At 40.9% G+C, this 22,307-nt stretch overlaps 1 protein-coding gene across 1 annotated transcript; it reads left to right on the top strand.

Annotated features, from left to right (window-relative positions):
• Positions 1 to 380: 380 nt before the first annotated feature.
• Positions 381 to 21,931, top strand: LOC112248527 (protein-glutamine gamma-glutamyltransferase K). Its single transcript, XM_024417647.2, has 14 exons — positions 381 to 592; positions 8,038 to 8,306; positions 11,763 to 11,954; positions 12,884 to 13,135; positions 15,889 to 16,007; positions 16,137 to 16,244; positions 16,403 to 16,580; positions 16,688 to 16,826; positions 16,969 to 17,161; positions 17,291 to 17,444; positions 17,593 to 17,877; positions 17,993 to 18,153; positions 18,302 to 18,438; positions 18,721 to 21,931. The coding sequence occupies exons 2-14, from the start codon at positions 8,039 to 8,041 to the stop codon at positions 18,863 to 18,865; spliced, it is 2,331 nt and encodes a 776-aa protein (XP_024273415.1). The 5' UTR covers positions 381 to 592; position 8,038; the 3' UTR covers positions 18,866 to 21,931.
• The last annotated feature ends 376 nt before the right edge of the window (positions 21,932 to 22,307 follow it).

The raw sequence follows: 22,307 nt of genomic DNA, 5'->3' as shown, positions 1-22,307 counted from the left end.
GTGAGAGTGACATCACAAGTAGATGTCTCATATGTATGCTTAGGTTTGTGTGTGTGTGTGTGTGTGTTGTGTGGTGTGTGTGTGTGTGTGTGTGTGTGTGTGTGTGTGTGTGTGTGTGTGTGTGTGTGTGTGTGTGTGTGTGTGTGTGTGTGTGTGTGTGTGTGTGTGTGTGTGTGTGTGTGTGTGTACGTACTGTAGGTTTAGAATCTTTTTTCTTGACTTGTTTAGACAGCACAGTGGTGGAGTTTCTGCATGGAAGCCTGACTGGTTCAACTACTGCATTCATGTGAACAGTCTCATGACTGATCCCCTGTGTGTAAAGATACATGACTTTTCCTCCCCTTATGAGGTGGGGAGGAGGGTGTGTCTACTGCCTCACAATCTTTAGTTTAAAAGGTCTCTCAAAGACGATATACTAACAGTAGTTCACAGCGTGAAGACCGCATAATCTGTGAAGAAAAGAAGACGCGCACCGCATACCAGGGCAATATTATTTTGAACCTGCTTATCTGACTGTTCAGTCAGACAAGGGCTGCCAGGTGATTCAACAAACCCTTTAACCCATCGGAGAACTCAACACATAGATTACAAAGTAAGTGAAAATCTACAAATGCCTATAATTGACATGTTGATTCATTAATAGATGTAATTAATTGATGAATATTTTCCAGTTGATTTACAAATGTTCCATCCTGAGAATAAATCACTTTTCTCCAGGCTAACCCTGGAAGTGTCATTCAAAAGCAGATAAAGCATATAAATAGGCCTATGTTTGGATTTGATTGGAGTTTTGATCAAATATTCAAGCCTGATGCTACCTGAGCCAGATGAGCCGTACATTAAATACATTTTATGAGCCCTACATTAAAGGCATTTAATGAGCCCAAGCCCAAATGATTGTGCCGTTATCCAATATAGGCCTATGATATATAAGATACTGCACATTACACAAGACAGAAAAACATAAAAGTCCATAGATGTAGCTAGCTATATGCTCTCTTGGGTAAACAAGTGAAACAAACTCCAGTATGCTCATCTTTTGTGAACTGTATTACTCCATTGTATTATACTGTATTATATGGACTGGAATTAGGCACTTCGTTCAAACCATGATAAAGCTGGTGGAGAACCTGCAATTCTGGTGCAGTACATATGGCCTACAAAATTACAAGTATAGACTAGTGAATAAGAATTTAATTTTGAAATATAATAAGATGCATACAGTGCCTTTGAAAAGTATTCAGACCCCTTGACCTTTTCCACATTTTGTTACGTTACAGCCTTATTCTAAAATTGATTAAATAAATAACCATTCCTCCGCAATCTACACACATTACCCCATAATGACAAAGTGGAAACAAGTTTTTAGGAATTTTTGCACATTTAAAAAAAGTCTAAAAGTATTTGGTTTTAAATTTTCTTGTTTTTTGTACATTTACTGATGGCACTCTCCAAAACTCAGACATACAGTAATTTACAAACAAAGCATTTGTGAGTCCGCCTGATCAGAGGCAGTAGGGATGACCAGGGATGTTTTCTTGATAATTGCATGAATGTGACTATTTTCCTGTCCTGCCAAGCATTCAAAATCTAACGAGTGCTTTTGGATGTCAGGGGAAATGTATGGAGTAAAAACGGCATTATTTTATTTAGGAATGTGGTGAAGTTGTCAAAAAATATAAATAGTAAAGGAGTAGTAGTAAATAGTACAGATACCCCCAAAAAACTTCAGAGATTCCTGTTTTTCTACAGTCAAGACTACGATAGCCCAAGGCTGTTGCCAACCAAAGTAGCCATGACTGACGTTGTTTCCTGTAGTCTCAAAATTATTAAATGTTTTGTTTCTTGTAATAAAGTTTACCTGAAATGGAGCACAATAACATGTATTAAATTCTATAAAACAATGTCCTTCAAAGAAGTTGACTCACCCACATAAGAATACCTGATGTATCAACTAGACTATGGTTTCTACCTGAGCACATGGAACATGATAATATCCTGCAATTCACACCTCCCATATAGATGGTGAAAATTGGCATAACTCTCGGTGCTTGGCCCCTCTTTCCCGCCAAACATTCCTTTGTTTATTAAGAAGTGCTGCGTGAACTAAGCAGTGACTCCACTTCCGTCAGCGGCGTCATAACTGTTGATAGTTAGGACACTTTTGTAGAACCCGGAGTGAACCGGCAGGATTAGCCAATTGGCCGCTGACAAAGTAACAAATTAACTCATTTGTTTGGCCAATCAATTAGTGACCCTGCATCCTACTGCTGGCTGAAGCTAAGCAGGGTCGGTCCTGGTCGGTCCCTGGATGGGAGACCAGATGCTGCTGGGAGTGGTGTTGGAGGGCCAGTAAAAGGCAGTCTTTCCTCTGGTCTAAGGAGATACCAATGAAACAGGGCAGTGATTGGGGACATGTGTAGGGTGCTGTCTTTCGGATGGGACATTAAACAGGTGTCCTGACGCTCGGTGGTCCCTCATACCATCATGGCCACCTAATCATCCCCAGCTTCCAATTAGCTCATTCATCCCTCTTCCTTCCCCTGTAACTATTCCCCAGGTCGTTGCTGTAAATGAGAATGTGTTCTCAGTCAACTTACCTGGTAAAATAAGGGTGTAAAATAATAATAATAATTCAGTAAAAGTGTAACAGCTGTCAAACAGTTAAACAGTTAAAATAAACCTGCAATGTTATAAGAAATGTATTTGTCTACATTGAAAAACATTGTAATTCAAATAATAGACAGACAGATTTTCACAGAACAGAAAGGGTGTGACTAAGGAAAAGGACCCAAGAAAACATGTAGAATAGGGTGTGGTAATAAACTAGATTATTTTGTGTGTCCTTATTGTATGATTTCGTGCCTGCATGTCTTTATAATGGATTGGTCTGTTATTTTGAGACCTGCCCTATTTACATCCTCCTTTGTTAAGCCTGTTTCTGCAGTATTATATCAGAAAAGTAATAACAAAGAAACAAATCATTCAAGCACTTATAGACATGAGTTCACTCACACGGATACACCTCACCAGCCTACATTACTTAACCTATACAGTATGACTATTTCAACCCTCATCTCATTTAAATACATACGTCTACAATATAAATACATACATCTACTACACTACATCCACCACAGACTAGCTGTATCCAAACCTGAGGCAAGCCCTATCAACAGTGACTGCTGTACATAATCAAGTCTACTAGGCAAGGTGTTCAGGTCATGGAAGACTGCTCTAACACAGTAGTATCAGAAACAGGCTTCAACAGTGTACATTATGTATCAGTCAAAGTCTAGCCATGCCTAACCCACAGGCTACTGAAACATGCTCACATTCACTTGCAGCACTTTCAACCCTGGCAGATAAGATGGAGAGCATATTATTTCAAAGCTGACTTGGTTTAAGATGTTGGCAAACATGTTTCATGAGTGGTTTGATGAGCATGAAAATGCTGTAAACCATATGCCATGGTAAGTCACCAGATCTCAACCCAATTGAACACTTATGGGAGATTCTGGAGTGGCGCCTGAGACAGCGTTTTCCACCACCAACATAACACTAAACGATGAAATGTCTCATGGAAGAATGGTGTCACATCCCTCCAATAGAGTTCCAGACACATGTCAAGGCACATTGAAGCTGTTCTGGCTCATGGTGGCCCAACACCTATTAAGAGACTTTATGTTGGTGTTTCCTTTATTTTGTCAATTACCTGTATATGAGTGTGTGTCCGTGTGTCTGATGGTTTATGTGTGTGTGTGTATGTGTGTGTGTGTATATTGCATGCATATCGTGTTTGTGAATGTACGGTATGTGCATATATTTATGTGTAGGCAGCAAGTGTCCGTTATATTTGCACTATTTAGGCATTTCCAATTTTAGTTAGACTGTTCACATATCCCACTATTCCACTTGTTCACATATCTCAGCAGTTGCGCAATTTCTATCTTGAACTCAAAGTCAGTGGAATGTTTTTACACCCTCTCTCCCTCCCATGGTTGTTCTTAAGTCTGAGGTCACAAGTGTTAGGTTTAACATTGACGATGAAGAAACATTCCTTTCTCTCTCTGTCTATAATTTAGCCTCAATCTCCCCACTCCCTTCTTTGATTCTCCTCATTGGCATGTACATAAGTAATGAGGTGGTCGGGCGACTTTAAAGGCCCTGTGCTTTTTATGTGTATTTCTACACTATGAGGTTGTAATAATACTGTGAAATTGTGAAAATTATTATATTTCCCATTAGTGTAAGAGCTGTTTGAAAAGACCACCTGAAATTTCAGCCTGTTTTGGTGGGATGGAGTTTTGGCCTGCCTGGTGACATTAGTTAATAAACCAATAATCAAGAGTTTAAAACCTCTCTGACAATAACAGCTAGTTTTAAGTTTTTCTCTACCAGACAGTCCTAGCAAAATTCTTGCTTTGGAAACTTTTATTTTGAAATAAGCTTTTTTTTGTTAATTTCTGACCACTTTAAGTAAAAACAATCACAGTAAGATACTTACCTCTAGAGTCTAAGCCGTGTCTAAGCCAGTAGAGGGGGGGGTCTAAGCTAAGATATGGAAATGTTTTAAAATGGTCATACCAAGGATCATTTAGCTATTTGATTTAGATTTTTAAGACCCCTTATTAAGGTATCACATTTTTGGGGGGGAGTGAAACTATTTGGCATTACTGCTATTAGCCAATATAAACACATTGAATAACAGATTCACTTATCCCTTTATTTTAGGACTAAACTACCTCTATATGTATTTCCATATTTAAAAAAAACTGGTACTGGGATCTTCATTTGAGTCTTGAGGCTTGTGGCCGTCCTAGAGCAAAACCGACACCATCGTATTCATGAGAGTCCCATCTTTTAATAGAGTGGTCATAATATACTGAACAAAAAAATATAAACGCAACATGCAACAATTTCAATGATTTTACAGAGTTACAGTTCATATAAGGAAATCAGTCAATTTAAATAAATTCATTCAGCCCTAATCTAAGAATTTCACATGACTGGGCAAGACCCACTGGGGAGCCAGGCCTTAATTACAGACAGAAATACTCAGTTTCATCAGCTGTCCGGGTGGCTGGTTTCAGACGATCCCGCAGGTGAAGAAGTCGGATGTGAAGGTCCTGGGCTGGCGAGGTTACACGTGGTCTGTGGTTGTGAGGCCGGTTGGACGTATTCTCTAAAACAACATTGAAGGCAACAATTCTCTGGCAACAGCTCCGGTGGACATTTCTGCAGTCAGCATTCCAATTGCACTCTCCCTCAAAACTTGAGACATCTGTGTAATTGTGTTTTGTGACAAAACTGCACATTTTAAAGTGGCCTTTAATTGTCCCCAGCATAAGGTGCACCTGTGTAATGATCATGCTGTTTAATCAGCTTCTTGATATGCGACACCTGTCAGGTAGATGGATTATTTTGGCAAATCATAAATGCTCACTAACAGGGATGTAAACAAATTTGTGCACAAAATGTGAGAGAAATAAGATTTTTGTGGATCTGGAAAAATTCTGGGATCTTTCATTTCAGCTGATGAAACATGGGACCAACACTTTACATCTTGCGTTTATATTTTTGTTCAGTGTAGTTCAGTGTAGTTTATAGAACAAACCTTTTGGACGCTACAGATGTTTTCCCGAGAAGACGGATTTTTGGGATGTCTCATGGTCTGACAAACTTTGCACGAGCTCTGCTACCGTTCACCATACAGTAGAAGCGGGATTGACACGCAGCCCATGGAAAAAACACATATCTCTATCTTAAACAGATGAAATTTGATGGTGATTTCTGTATTATGACAATTAGATTTTAGCGCGGCCGCGGAAATTGTAGGCAAGGGTAAATTGTTACACAGAAATGATTTGATATTGAGATAAAAAGGGCTACATTGGACCTTGCAGTGTTTCCTTATTGAGACTGTGCTCTGTCACTGTGTAGTAACAGTCAGGAATGCAGATAGATTGTGGGAAAGGCTTCCTTTAGGACTAAAGAAGTTACTGGAAAGCAATCTACAAAGATGATTTTTTTAAAATTTAAATTGAACCTTTATTTAACCAGGAAGGGCTCATTGAGATTTCAAATCTTTTTTTCAAGAGCGTCCTGGCCAAGATAGGCAGCACCAAGTTATTACAAAAACTACAGACAAACAACATGAAAAACTACAAGTAATCTAGTAAAAACCATAGAATTCACAAGAGTATAACAAAATCAAAAATAGCAAATTAAAAACATTGACAGGTCAGGGGGATCAGTCTCAAGATCATTCATCAGTGATTTAAAAATACCAATCGGGACAAGTTCTTCCAGTTTAAAAGTATTTTGTAAGGCGTTCCAAGACGATGGCGCAGATTACATAAAAGCCCTTTTACCAAATTCAAATTAATTTGGAACAGTTAGCAGGATAAAGTCCAGCGAACGAAGAGAGTACCCACCACATTTCTGAACAATAAAAATGCCCAAATAAAAAGATAGTCAACCCAAAACGGCTTTGTAAATAAAAGTATACCAGTGCCTGAGCCTACGAGTGACTAGAGAAGGCCAGCCAACCCTGGTATACAAAGTGCAGTGGTGCGTAAGGGTTTTGCAGTTTAAAATAAATCTCAAAGTGCCATGGTAAAGGGTGTCAATTGATCTCAAACACTGAGCGGAAGCATTCATATATAAAATATCCCCATAGTCTAGTAAAGGCATAAATGTAGCTGACACTAGCCTCCTTCTGGCTTCAAAAGAAAAACAGGCCTTATTCCTAAAATAAAATCCCAATTTCAGCTTCAATATTTTTGTAAGTTGTTGAGTATGCGATTTAAAAGAGAGGCCGTCATCAATTAAAATTCCAAGATATTTATATGAGGTTCCAACCTCAATCTCCTTGCCCTGATGGGTAGTAAATAGGTAAAAGGTTCAGAGGTCTATTTCTTGCTTTAGAAAACACCATTAGTTTAGTTTTTGTCAGTATTGAGGATAAGCTTCAATTGACACAAGGTATGTTGAATAGTATAAAAAGCAGTTTGCAAGTTCTGGAAAGCTTTTGTAAGAGATGAGGCACAACAGTAAATAACAGTATCATCAGCATTTTGCGCATTTTGGACATTTTTGTCTAAATTATTTATATAAATAGTGAATAAGAGAGGACCAAGTACAGAGCCTTGGGGCACACCATTAAAGACAGACAATTTAACAGACATAAGCCCATCAAATTGAGTGCACAGAGTTCTATCAGACAGATAGTTAGCAAACCATGCAACTGCATGCTCTGAAAGACCTACACTCAACAATCTCTGCCTTAGTATAGCATGATCAACTGTATCAAAAGCCTTAGAAAGATCAATAAAAGTGAGACACAGTGCTGTTTTTTGTCAATGGCTTCAGTTTTATCATTTAAAACCTTCATGGCTGCTGTAATTGTGCTATGCTTCTTCCTGAAGCCTGATTGGTACATTGATAAAATATAGTTAGTAAATAAAAACTAATGATTAAATAATGATTACAAATAATTATTACCAGTGGTGTAAAGTACAGGAATAAAAAATACTTTAAAGTACTATTATAAAGTACTACAGTGTTTTGGGGTATGTGTATTTTACTATTTATATTTTTGACAACTTTTACTTTTACTTCACTACATTTCTATAGAAAATAATGTACTTTACTTGAGTAATTTTCTGTTAAGGTATCTTTACTTTTACTCAAGTATTGCAATTGTGCGTGTGTGTGTGGTGGGGGGAATGAAATAAAAAGGAGTTGGATAAAAGAGAGTGGAAGAAGAAGAGGAGTTTATGGGAGAGACTGGACACATAATAGGAGAGTTAGGAGGGGTATTAATATATTAATGCGATCACAAGTGATGAGTATACCATAGCTTTAATTCACTCATTAGACGAGAGGACTACATTTGATTTGTGATGCACATTGGCCAATTATAATGACAATTGTTCAAAAGGTTATTGGATGGATCTGGATTGAGGATAGAGTTCTAAGCACACGCAAAGTGACAACAATACATGCCACTCTCTGTTTTCTTCTGATTCTCAGGATGCCTGTGGAAACACCATCAGTCAGAAACACGTCTACAGTTGGTCGCTTCCCATCAGTCACACTGGGATGGGAGAAAGATGAGGAGCCAGAGAAGAACACAGAAGAAGGGGGGTGTCGACAATGGTTACGTAAGATCTGTCCTTGTTGCTGTCAAAGACCGAGCAAAGATGATGACATCGCAGATAAGGTTGTCACAGGGATCGATGATGCAGACAAGCTTGTGGGGAATGGTGACAAGCCATTCACTAATGGAAGTAACCTTGAAGGTAATTTACACTTTTAAAAATACCATACAGTCGCTAGTGAAAGTCTACACACCCCTTGCAGTCTTTACCTTTTGCTGCCTTATAAATTAAATCTTCAATTGGATTTCCTTCCTACCTATCTACACAAGCTACTCCACATTTTCAAAGTGAATGTCATAAAAAATGAAGATGTATTGATTGCGTATGTCTTCACACCCCAGAGTTAATACTTGGTGGAATAAATTACAGCTGTGAATAATGTTTAATAAGATCCTACCAACCTTTCACAACTCATAGAGCAACATATATCAATTTCTTTGTCAAAATTGCTCAAGCTCATAAAAATAGTTGGGCAGCAATATTCAAACCCTGTCTCTTATTAACATTTGTGTAATTGTCCCGCTGAAAAATACAACTCTTACCCAGAGTTAGGTTTTAAGAAGACTGAGGTTTGTTTTCTGTAACTTTTTACATGGGCTGACAAACTCTGCAGTCCCTGCCGGTGACAAGCATGCCCATCACATGATGCTGCCACCACACTAATTAAAAATACAGAGGATCAACAACATTGCATTCACTCTCCTTATGGAAAACGTGATCTATGATCTTAGTTAATATGATAGCATATGACAACATGTCAAGCAACACGTGATAACATGAAATTACACATGTGAAAACATGTAATCACATGTGAATTGTTCCAAAAATGAAATTCACATGAAATTTCATGTGGAGTCATGTGATTTTCCATGTGTGAAATCATGTGGTTTTTCTGTAAGGATTCAAATTACTGGCCTGTGTGACAAAGTGAAAGAAGGAATCCTGTGTTAAAAAATCCACTCTATTCTATTTGCAACAAGGCCATTAAGTAATACTGCAAGACAACAGGGCAAAGAAATTTGCTTTTGGCCTAAATAAAAAAATACAGGTTTGGATCAAATTCAATACAACACAAAGTAAAAACCTCTGTATTTTCAAGTATTGTGGTGGCACCATCATGTTATGGGTATGCTTGTCACCGGCAGGGACTGGGAAGTTTTTCAGGATCAAAAGTAAATATGAAAGGAGATAAGCCCAGGTAAAAAGTTAGAGGAAAACTAACCACAGTCTACTGAAAACCTAACCCTGGGATAGAGTTTTCTTTTTCAGTGGTACAATTACTCACATTTTAATGCCAACGACACACCAGAATGACTTTCCAAGAGTTGTTGAGTTTCCCTGAGTGGTCCAGCCTCATTCCTGACTTAAATTAGCTTGAAAATCAGAGACACCGTTTGAATATTGATGTCCTTGAATTATTCTCAACCAAATTTACTGGGCTTGAGCAATTGTGACAAAGACAATGGATATATGTTGTGGTGGAATGTTGTATTCAAATGAGAGAGACTTTGTCATTTCTTCAAACAATCATCTTTATTCAATATCAATTAATTATTGAAATAATGAAACCGTCGACCCAAAAGTCTTGACTGTTGAGCCGAGAGCCTACCCTTTACAGGCAATGATCAGTTTACATAGCTGATACCAAGAATGCTTGGTTCCACCCCTCCCATATAGATTGGGGGGCACCATAAGTCACTTTGGGTTCATCCTCTGGTCATCAGCCTCTGGTGTTGTCTCCCAGATGCCAGGATAATTAGGAATTCTGAGGCCTGTTTTGTTCCTCCAGGCAATCTCTATCTCGGTGACACCCACCACATCTGATCTATGGAATGCCAGCTGTAGGTATTTTATCACCAAGCCATCACTTAATCAGTTGCCAGCCTAAGCTGCAAAAGATTCCTCTCAGTTAACTCAGAAAGGGAGAGAGAGAGTTCTAAGAACCTTACTCTATTTCATAAAACAACCATTTGGTGCATAAATATAAGATAATTTTGTAATTAAGGCTACCACAATGTTGACCTAACAGCTGTGCAAAGTTGGTAGAATCTTGAAATAAAAGATCCCAGACATTTTCTATACACACAACACAATGCCACAGATGTCTCAAGTTTTGAGGGAGCGTGTAATTGCCATGCTGACTGCAGGAATGTTCACCAGAGATTTTTCCAGAGAATTCAATGTTAATTTCTCTACCATAAGCCGCCTCCAACGTCGTTTTAGAGAATTTGGCAGTGCGTCCAACCGGCCTCACAACCGCAGACCACATTTAACCAAGCCAGCCCAGGACCCCCAAATCTGGCTTCTTCACCTGCGGGATGGTCTGAGATGAGCCACTGTTACGTAACCTGTCACACCACCAGGACAGCTGATGAAACTGTGGGTTTGCAGAACCGAAGAATTGCTGCACAAACTGTCAGAAACCGTCTCAGGAAAGCTCATATGCGTGCTCGTTGTCCTCATCGGGGTCTTGACCTGACTGCAGTTCGGCGTCGTAACCGACTTCAGTGGGCAAATTATCACCTTCTATGGCCAGTGGCACGCTGGTGAAGTGTGTTCTTTACAGATTTATTCCGGTTTCAATTGTACCGGGCAGATGGCAGACAGCCTGTATGGCATCAAGTGGGCGAGCGGTTTGCTGATGTCAACATTGTGAACAGCGTGCCCCAAAGTAGCGGTGGGGTTATGGTATGGGCAGGAATAAGCTACGGACAACGAACACAATTGCAGTTTATCAATGGCAATTTGAATGCACAGAGATACTATGACCAGATCATAAAGGTCATTGTCATCCCATTCATCCTCCACTATCACCACATGTTTCAGCATGATAATGCACGGCCCCATGTCGCAAGGATATGTACACAATTCCTGGATGCTGAAAATATCTCAGTTCTTCCATGACCTGTAGAGTCACCAGACATGTCACCCATTGAGCATGTTTGGGATGTTCTGGGTTGACGTGCACAGCAGCGTGTTCAAGTTCCCACTAAGTTCCCAGCAACTTCGCACAGCCATTGAAGAGGAGTTGGACACCATTCCACAGGCCACAATCAACAGCCTGATCAACTCTATGCGAAGGAGATGTGCCACACTGCCTGAGGCAAATGGTCACACCAGATACTGACTGGTTTTCTGATCCATGCCCCTAAATTTTTTAAAGCTATCTGTGACCAACAGATGCATATCTGTATTCCCAGTCGTGAAATTCACAGGTTATGGCCGAATGAATTTATTTCAATTGACTGCTTTCCTTATATAAACTGTAACTCAGTAAAATCTTTTAAATAGTTGCATGTTGCATTTATATTTTTGTTCAGTGTATTAACTCTGGGCTGTGAAAACATATACAATCATAACAACTTGACATTTTTTTACATGTATTATTCATTTGGAACATTTTAGATAATTTTCTTTCACTTAAAGAAATTGGAGTAGGTTGTGTTGATCTGTAAGAAAAAAACGAATTTAATCCCTTTTTAGATTTAATTTTAAGAATTGAGCATTGTATTTCATTGTTACTACACAAGACATTGTGACATTTGTGACAGAATGGTTGACTTTAATATGAACTTCCCTCTCTTCCTGTTGTCTCAGAGATGTTGTTGATTGTGCGGTCCATAGACCTGATGAAAAAAAATAAAGGTCAGAACCGCATGGAGCATCACACAGACCGTTACTACGGTGATGGCCTCATCATCCGCAGGGGTCAGATCTTCATGATGTGGCTTGACCTCTCGCGACCTTACAATTCCAACACAGACAGACTCCACCTGGAGCTTAGGACAGGTCAGTGAGACATTCTGCGGAATCATGAAGGGTTACAATGACTCAAAAATGTCCTCCCTAGTTCCCCTGATGGGAAGCCCTAGGGCTAACAAGTCCACATGATAACAGTAAGCCCTTTATAACCAATCATGGGAACTGACAGAGTAACTAGTTGGTTGTGTGTTTTTGTTTATTGGCATGAGCTTGTGTGTCAGTGTGCGCTTGTGTCTTGGAACGGCCCTGTGCCTGCACCATGTTTTGGTGATTATCACCATGGTAACTGGAGTCATGCATGTGGTTTGTGGCAAGCCTCCAGTGTTTAACAGGAGCCTGCCTCTCTCACAGTCCTGCAAAATCCCCTCTTTCCACTGATAATTCATTCCTACCATAAACAGCTTCGCCACCAACCAACCCACCAACTAATTTCACCATGCACTTTCAGCTTCTAGATTGTAATATTTATCTTAGAGATTAATTGAATATGAGTGTGTACTGAATGAGAGAATTGTATTAATAGACAAGCAGCAAATCAACATTTAGGACAGATACTGTATAAATCTGCAGAATGAGTGTACTGCGGGTGGATTGTAGATGCGTGTGTGTGTGTGTGTGTTTGAGGATGAGAATGTTGCTCTGCTTGTTTTCTCAAACACACCCTGTTAACACCTTGAGTGCAGTCACCAATCTGACATAGAACTCTTTTAGGAAGCAATTTCTTGATGCCGTTAATAACTAACTACAGATTATAAATCAACACGTGTGTTTTATTACCAAATGAAATACCTGTTTTTGTCGGTGTTGCCAACAAACCAACTTCATGTTATTTTTTTCATGACAGCAATAAATTAAAAATTCAGCTAAAATAGGAGTAAGAGAAATTGCACAACAGAATTTCAACATATTTTATTCTATGATACTGAATAATATTTGTTTGTGTCTGTCTGGGATAGGACCCTTGCCTACAGTGGCAAAGGGCACCCATGTCATCATCCCATTGGTTGAGGAGCTGGAGGATGACCGTTGGGAGGCCAAGATTGTGCAACGGGACGGCAAGAGGCTCAAGCTGTCCATCAACTCCCCACCCACAGCTGTGATTGGCCGATACCAGCTCACCGTGGTAACGCAAAGCCCAAAGGGGGAGGCCACATCTACACATGACCCTGGGAATGACATCTGCATGCTGTTTAACCCCTGGTGTAAAGGTAAAGGTGAGAGAGGGAGGGAGGGAGGGAGGGAGGGAGGGAGGGAGGGAGGGAGGGAGGGAGGGAGAGGAGACAGAGAGAGAGAGAGAGAGAGAGAAAAAAATACAAAAATGTACTCCCGTGTGCTACCTACTGACTTGCCTAGTTAAATAAAGGTAAAATATAAAATAAAATTGAGGAAGGCCGCCGTAGGCAGACCTGGCTCTCAAGAGAAGACAGGCTATGTGCACACTGCCCACAAAATGAGGTGGAAACTGAGCTGCACCTCCTAACCTCCTGCCCAATGTATGACCATATTAGAGACACATATTTCCCCAGATTACACAGATCCACAAAGAATTTGAAAACAAACCAGATTTTTATAAACTCCCATATCTACTGGGTGAAATACCACAGTGTGCCATCACAGCAGCAAGATTTGTGACCCTGTTGCCACAAGAAAAGGTCAACCAGTGAAGAACAAACACCATTGTAAATACAACCCATATTTATGCTTATTTATTTTCCCTTTTCTACTTTAACCATTTGTACATCGTTACAACACTGTATATATATATATATGACTATATATATCACTGTATATATATTTGTAATGTCTTTGTTCTTTTGGAACTTTGGTGAGTGTAATGTTTACTGTTCATTTTTATTGTTTATTTCACTTTTGTATATTATCTACCTCACTTGCTTTGGCAATGTTAACATATGTTTCCCATGCCAATAAAGCCCATTGAATTGAATTGATCAAATCAATACAGTGAAATGCTTACTTACAGGCTCTAACTAATAGTGCAAAAAAGGTATTAGGTGAACAATAGGTAAGTAAAGAAATAAAACAACAGTAAAAAGACAGGCTATATACAGTAGCGAGGCTATAAAAGTAGCGAGGCTACATACAGACACCGGTTAGTCAGGCTGATTGAGGTAGTATGTACATGTAGATATGGTTAAAGTGACTATGCATCAGAGAGTAGAAGTAGCGTAAAAGAGGCATTGGTGGGTGGTGGGTCAGTGCAGATAGCCAGGTTAGCCAATGTGCCCGAGCACTGGTTGGTCGGCCCAATTGAGGTAGTATGTACATGAATGTATAGTTAAAGTGACTATGCATATATGATAAACAGAGAGTAGCAGCAGCGTAAAATAGGGGTTGGGGTGTTGGGGGGGCACACAATGCGAATAGTCCGGGTAGCCATTTGATTACCTGTTCAGGAGTCTTATGGATTGGGGGTAAAACTGTTGAGAAGCCTTTTTGTCCTAAACTTGGCACTCCGGTACCGCTTGCTTGCTATGTGGTAGTAGAGAGAACCGTCTATGACTGGGGTGGCTGGGGTCTTTGACAATTTTTAGGGCCTTCCTCTGACACCACCTGGTGTAGAGGTCCTGGATGGCAGGCAGCTTAGCCCCAGTGATGTACTGGGCCATACGCACTACCCTCTGTAGTGCCTTGCAGTCAGAGGCAGAGCAATTTCCGTACCAGGCAGCAATGCAACCAGTCAGGATGCTCTCAATGGTGCAGCTGTAGAACCTTTTGAGGATCTCAGGACCCATGCAAAATCCTTTTAGTTTCCTGAGGGGGAATAGGCTTTGTCGTGTCCTCTTCACGACTGTCTTGGTGTGTTTGGACCATTCTAGTTTGTTGGTGATGTGGACACCAAGGAACTTGAAGCTCTCAACCTGCTCCACTACAGCCCCGTCGATGAGAATGGGGGCATGTTCGGTCCTCCTTTTCCTGTAGTGCACAATCATCTCCTTAGTCTTGGTTACGTTGAGGGATAGGTTGTTATTCTGGCACCACCCGGCCAGGTCTCTGACCTCCTCCCTATAGACTGTCTCGTTGTTGGCGGTGATCAGGCCTACCACTGTTGTTTCGTCTGCAAACTTAATGATGGTGTTGGAGTCGTGCCTGGCCATGCAGTCATGGGTGAACAGGGAGTACAGGAGAGGACTGAGCACGCACCCCTGGGGAGCTCCAGTGTTGAGGATCAGCAGGGCAGATGGGTTGCTACCTACCCTTACCACCTGGGGGTGGTCCGTCAGGAAGTCCAGGATCCAGTTGCAGAGAGAGGTGTTTAGTCCCAGGATCCTTAGCTTAGTGATGAGCTTTGAGGGTACTATGGTGTTGAACGCTGAGCTGTAGTCAATGAATAGCATTCTCACATAAGTGTGTGAAAGGGCAGTGTGGAGTGCAATAGAGATGGCATCATCTGTGGATCTGTTTGGGCTGTATGCAAATTGGATTGGGTCTAGGGTTTCTGGGATAATGGTGTTGATGTGAGCCATTACCAACCTTTCAAAGCACTTCATGGCTACGGACGTGAGTGCTATGGGTCTGTAGTCATTTAGGCAGGTTGCCTTTGTGTGTGAGAGAGAGAGAGAGGGAGAGGGAGAGAGAGAGGGAGAAGGAGACAAACAAGGAAGAAGTAAATTAGTTAATACAAAGAGAGCTTGTCCCTGTCCTCAGCCAACCCTTCACTCTAGAAAAAAGGGTTCCAAAAGGGTAGAACCCTCTGTCGAAATTATTCTACATGGACCTAAAAAGGATTCTACCTGGAACCAAAAAGGTTTCTTCAAAGGGTTCTCCTATGGGGACAACCGAATAACCTTTTTAGATTCTAGATAGCACTGTTTATTTTCTAACAGTGTAAGCTCAGAGACTCTCCATAGTTTTCACCCCCATTTCAGGCTGATGACATCACACAATGGAATTGTTTTCCTTTTGAACAACTGGATACAACCTCTCTCTCCCTCTCTGTCAGATGACACAGTGTACATGGAAGATGGCGATGAGAAGAACGAGTATATCCTGAATGATGTTGGAAGGCTCTACTACGGCACAGAGAACCAGATTGGTTCAAGAACGTGGAACTATGGACAGGTGAAGGAACATGAAGATTGTAAGTCAGTTGATGATAAAATGTTCTGAGTAGGACAGACCTAACTAACATCTTTCTATCATTGCCCCTGCTTCTCTCTCTCCTTCCATCTCTCCCTCTCTATTTCTCAGTTTGACAAGGGGATCCTGGATGCCTGTCTTTATGTTTTGGAGAAGAGTGCGACCCCCCCCTCAGGCTGGGGAGACTCTGTCAACGTGGTACGAGTCATTTCAGCCATGGTGAGTCCTCTTCGCAAACACAGGGCCTACATTTTAAAACTTCACAATATCACCTCTAACCTCCCCTCTAAGTCCAACAAATGTCCAACCAAACTGGCACCTCATTATTCCAACTCTAAACTGAATCCAAAGTGAACTCGTACTCTCCTTTATCCCAGATCAACTCCCCAGATGACTGTGGGATCCTGGAGGGGAACTGGTCAGGGAACTATGTGGGCGGGACTTCCCCTACATCCTGGAGTGGCAGTGTGGACATCCTGAATAAGTACCATAAGGACGGAGGCGCACCGGTCAGATATGGCCAGTGCTGGGTCTTCTCTGGGATCACCACCACAGGTGTGTTTGTATGTCTTTGGATAAATCAAATGACTTATCTGAGGGAAACTTGATTGCCATGTTGCTATGCATTGACCCCTAACCTCTCACCCTCCAATCTCTTCCAGTCTCGAGGTGTTTGGGCATTCCCTCCCGTAGTGTGTCCAACTTCAACTCCGCCCACGACACAGATGTCTCCTTGACAACAGACGTGTATTTCGATGAGAAGTTGGAGTCTATAGATCACCTCAACTCTGACTCCATCTGGTGAGTAGAATATAATCATACTCTCTGACTCATGGTATCATTCAGTACTACATCATCTTAGTCATGTCATCACACACCACTTATGTAAATACAATGTAGATTTACTAGATTACATCTAAGTTATAACCCATTCCTGCTTTAGGAACTTCCATGTGTGGACCGACTGTTGGATGGCTCGTCCAGACTTGCCACCCGGCTATGGCGGCTGGCAGGTAGTAGACTCCACCCCCCAGGAGACCAGTCAGGGTACATACCGCTGTGGCCCCGCCTCCGTCAATGCCATCCGTAACGGACAAGTGTTCCTGAAACATGACTCACCATTTGTCTTTGCCGAGGTGGGTCTCTAGTGTGTCTTCTCCCTTCCTTTCTCTCAGACGCAGTGATGACCTCACTTGCCCCTAGTCTCAGATGTCCTCCATCTCAACCATCTCTACCTCTCTCTCTCTGTTGTACCTGTACTGTAGGTGAACAGTGATAAGATCTACTGGCAGAGGAACCTGGATGGCACCTTCACCCAGATCCACAGTGAGAAAAACGCAGTGGGCCACTGTATCAGCACCAAGGCTGTGGGCTCCGATGAACGCAATGACATCACAGACCTTTACAAGCACCCAGAAGGTAGCTTCACATAGCTGTGCAAACATTAACAAACACTGGGTAGCATTGCATATCATAGTTTCATTGCCATACCTATACAAGCAGACTCCTGTATAAGAACCCAGAGGTTAATATCTATTTTATTTTTTCTTATTGTTATTCTTTCCAGGCACAGAGGAGGAACGCATCGCTGTGGAGACTGCAAGTCGCTATGGCTCCAAACCAGATGCCTACTCCTCTCCCATCGCTCAGGATGTATCCATAGAGGTGACCATGGATGGGGAGGGGCCACACATGGGGGGAGATGCAGAACTGACCATTGTCATGCGCAACGCTAGTTCTCTACCACGCACCATCAACCTCCACAGCCAGGTGGCAGTCATGTACTACACTGGTGTGGTCAAGGCTACTGTCAAGAAGGATCAAATTCCTGTGGAGCTGCTACCCAATGAAGGTGAGCCACTGGGAAATGTCTTGTGTTACGTATATCAGGGATGTTCAGTCAGACATTGTTATTCATTGCATGTCCAGGTTTTTCTCACCCTAGTCCTGCCTCCCTCTCCTAACAGTGAAGAACCTGGAGTGGATCCTTCAGTATCAGAACTACCAGGACCAGCTTGTGGACCAGGCTGCTCTGATGCTGACACTGTCGGGCAGGGTCAATGAGACACAGCAGGTTCTGGCAACTCAGTTCAGCTTCCGCCTCCGCACCCCTGACCTCATCATTAAGGTAAGCAGAAACAGAATGAATTAATATCTCCATAAATATCATCCACAGCATCTATATGTGTGTCTGTCTGTCCATCTGAATATTGTCTGACAACATAATCCAGAGATGTTCTGTAATGATAAGGTTTCCATATACTTTTCCCTCCTAGCCAGTAGGGGAGGCTGTGGTGGGGAAAAAGATGGCGGCTGAGATCTCCTTCACCAACCCTCTGCCATGCACGCTGAAGGGAGTGGTGTTCCGTGTAGAGGGGCTGGGCCTGCAGAGTGTTCGACAGATCACTGTTGGGTGAGAAACTATGTTCGCATACATTCTGCTTGCCATATCTCTTTGTCACTCCATTCATCACATGGGCATACACAAATGTCCTGTAACCAGGGTTGGGGTCAAATCCAATTTCATTTGAAATTCGAATTCAATTCTTGAATTCACTCATGAAGTGGAGAATTTACACTGAATAACACTTGAAATTGTGGAATTGGAATTGAATTGGAATTATACTGTTTAACTTTTTGAATTGGAATGGAATACTGCAAGCGCAGTACTGAGTATCTCTATCATATCTCTCAGTGACGTGGCCAGTCGCTCCACTGTGGTTCAGACGGAGGTCTTTGTCCCCACCCTGCCTGGACCCAGGAAACTGTTGGCTTCACTGGACTGTAAACAGCTCACACAGGTCCATGGTGTTGCTGACATCAATGTGAAGGAGAAATAAGTCTTCAGACACCATAGACCTCTCTTGGTCTGCTTGGCTATTGAGGCATAATCACTATGGAGGTCAGAAGAAATCATCTCCCTTCCTCTTCCCCCTACCAGAGCACTGGTGTTGCTGTTGAGTCAATTATGATGTTCGAAAGTACAGGTTGTGAGACAGGAAAATCATACACCATGCAAGACAAGCATTTTCAATAGCCATGTTGTCACATATTTTTCCATTCCTCCCTCTCAATATCAGATTGGACCTGTATAATGTGCCTTGAAAAGTGGCTAAACGAATGATTGCAGCCCTTACAATAATACTTTATACAGAATGTGTGGCATGTTCTGTTGACAGAACATTATACATTATCAATGACACCATCAGATTTATCTCAGCTATTATTTATCACTTAATAGAAGGGCTTTGTGTTTACTTACACTGTGCAATTATCTAATACTTGTGTTATTATTAACTTATAAACGTTGTTATGGATTTTAAGAGATCAGTTCTTTCAAACACATATCCATGCTTATGCGGCAGGGCGCCTAGTGCGTAGAGCGTTGGGCCAGTAACCGTAAGGTTGCAAGATTGAATCCCCGAGCTGAAAAGGTACAAATCTGTTGTTCTGCCCCTGAACAAGGCAGTTAACCCACTGTTTCTAGGCCGTCATTGAAAATAAGAATTTGTTCTTAACTGACTTGCCTAGTTAAATAAAGGTAAAATTAAAAAATTAAAAAATGCACTACATGTAGTGTGAATGTCTAAAAGTCTTTCTACTTGAACTGGATGAACAAATCAGTATTAGGAAGTCAAGTTAAATCTGCTCCATCCCATGCTTTTTGGATCCAGGTTTTGTATTAACATCAGATGTGCTGTTATTTTGCACTTATCAAATATCAACTCCATATTAAGTACACAATTAGCGCTGAACTAAATGAAGCACCCAAGGTAGAGGTTTATGACAGAAACGCTGAAATGGCAGCTACACACGTTTATTTTTTCACAAACAGCATATAATCTGTAACTGTTTTAATAGTGTATTGTATTTGTGTGCTATTTACATTTTTATACTATGTGAGTAAATTAATTCCACTTAAATACTTTGTCCTTATTATGTGTGTGTGTGTGTGTGTGTGAGAGAGAGAGAGAGAGAGAATTGGTAGAGTGACAGCAACAGGTTTACCCAAGTACATGTTATGAAAGAGTTGATATTTTAATGATGTAAGTGTTCAGTTTGACATCATGCACAATTATGAACACACTCCCTCATACACATACATCAACTGTAATGTACAAATCACATCTTTCTACATTTATTTGGCCATTTTCCTATTCAATAGTTCATTACAACACGTGATATTGGCAGTCATAAGTCAACCCCTTCATAATAAAGTCAAGATACTATAATGGTACCTTATTGTCAGTCATGACATGTCATGACAAGCCTCTTGAAAAGGAACACTTTTTAAAAAGCCTATAGTTGTTGGCACTGAGCTAATCAGCCTCTGCCAACAAAACTCACACAGTAGGCTGTATTATATAAATAAAATTAAGCAGCATTGTTAAATTAGTCACACACACACAATCACTCATTCTCAGTCTACATGATCACAGATGGTCTACACAACTCTGTTGAACTCCTCAGGCTGATCAACATAGACCTGATGAGCAGCTCCCTCAACCACCTGAGACAGGGAAAGAGAAGGGGGGAGGAGTGAGGGACTGAGGATCAGCTCCATTTCACACTTTGGGATTTCAGGGGTGTTGCCATTTGTAATCTTGTACACATTCTTTTGAACCCCACTCTTAGGTCTGCTATTGTGAGCTCAAAAGAGAAGCCCACTGTGGTCTGCTCACCCAGTGCTTTAGGTCAAATGTGAATTCCATTAACTTGAATACCCCCTCAGTTTTCAAATCAAGTAGAGGGCTTGCGCTGTTGCACGATAGCAACCAAAGCCCACGTAAGTCAGTTTATAACATTACATCATTGGTTACTCAGAGTTCCTCATATTTACATTGCCTGCAGCCTCAGGCCTTATGGGGGTAACCTTGGAAAAGTAATTCCAATTTATATTCCTTGTGCTATTTCTAATAGGGATAAACCAAATGATGTTGGGCTGGATGCTGATAGGGGAAACTTGTTGAAGGATCAGAGAAATTATTATTTTAGGCTATTTACAGAAAAACAAGTCCTGAATGCTTTGCTAGCAACAGACAATAAGAAATCCAGAGGGGCCGAACAATTGGATCCTGGTCGGCTGAAGTGTGCAGCTCCCATCATTGTTGGCTCAGTAACCCACATTTTTAAACATTGTTTCAGGAAATACTTAAAAAGTATGGAAATCAGTGCTGCCACTCCATAAAGGCCGGGTTAGTAGTGATCTTAATAATTATTGGCACATTTCAAGGCTTCCTGTCTAGCTAAGATTCTTGAACGCTTGGTAAATGTACAACTTAGCTCTTTTTTTACATGAGAAATGTATTTTGAATGTAAACCAATAAGGGTTTAGGCCTAGGCATAACACTATTACAGCAACCATTTTAGTTGTTAATGGTCTTGTCAATACTTTAGACTCTATAATGAAATGTGCTGTTTGTGGACCTGTCAAAAGTTTTTCATACTGTCGATCATGCTATTTTATTGAATAAGTTGTCCTTGATAGGCCTGAGCTCTGATGCCTGTTCATGGATTCATGATTATCTTAGTGACAGAACTCAGGCCATTGTGATTGACGGGGTTAAGTTCATTTCTTGAAGTACTGTACATAAAGATGCACCACAGGGGTACATTTTGGGACCTGTTCTCTTCATTATTTATATAAACACCATTGGTCAATCTGTTAAAAACTGTCAATTTAATCTATATGTGGATGGTACTATTATGTATGCTATTGCCCCAACTGTTGATCTGGCTGTGTCAAAACTCCAGTCAGATTGTATAGCTATGCCAGAATCCCTTGCTAATTTAAAACAAAATACACGTTGTTTTTAAACTCTCGTATGAATGTTTCAGATGAACTACATGTTTACTCATTAGATGGTTTGAATGTGTTCATGCATAAAAATACTTAGGCACTTGGATTGATATGGATTTGACTCTTTTTTTTAAACAGATGAGCTGGTTAAAAAGCTAAGATATAAAGTTGTCTTTTTCTACAGAAATAGATTGTGCCTTTCTCTAAACAGTAGCAAGCAGATTATTCAGTCTACCTTTTTTTCCCGTTCTTGATTATGGTGATATTATTTATCAAAGTGCAGCTGCTACTACTCTTAAACCTTTGGATGCCACCTACAATAGTGCCCTTCATTTTGTTACAGGCAACAGTTTTGATACTCATTACTGCATCATGTATCAAAAGGTTGGCTGGCTTCGCTAAAGACCCGTACATCTCTACATTACTCCTTTTTTTGTTTACAAGGCCCTACTTCATAAACTTCCATATTATCTAACTTTTCT

The sequence above is a fragment of the Oncorhynchus tshawytscha genome, linkage group LG01, assembly GCF_018296145.1.
Source record: "Oncorhynchus tshawytscha isolate Ot180627B linkage group LG01, Otsh_v2.0, whole genome shotgun sequence".
Taxonomy (NCBI): domain Eukaryota; kingdom Metazoa; phylum Chordata; class Actinopteri; order Salmoniformes; family Salmonidae; genus Oncorhynchus; species Oncorhynchus tshawytscha.
Note: the sequence above shows the minus strand (reverse complement) of the source record. Positions and strands in the feature narration are given on the sequence as shown.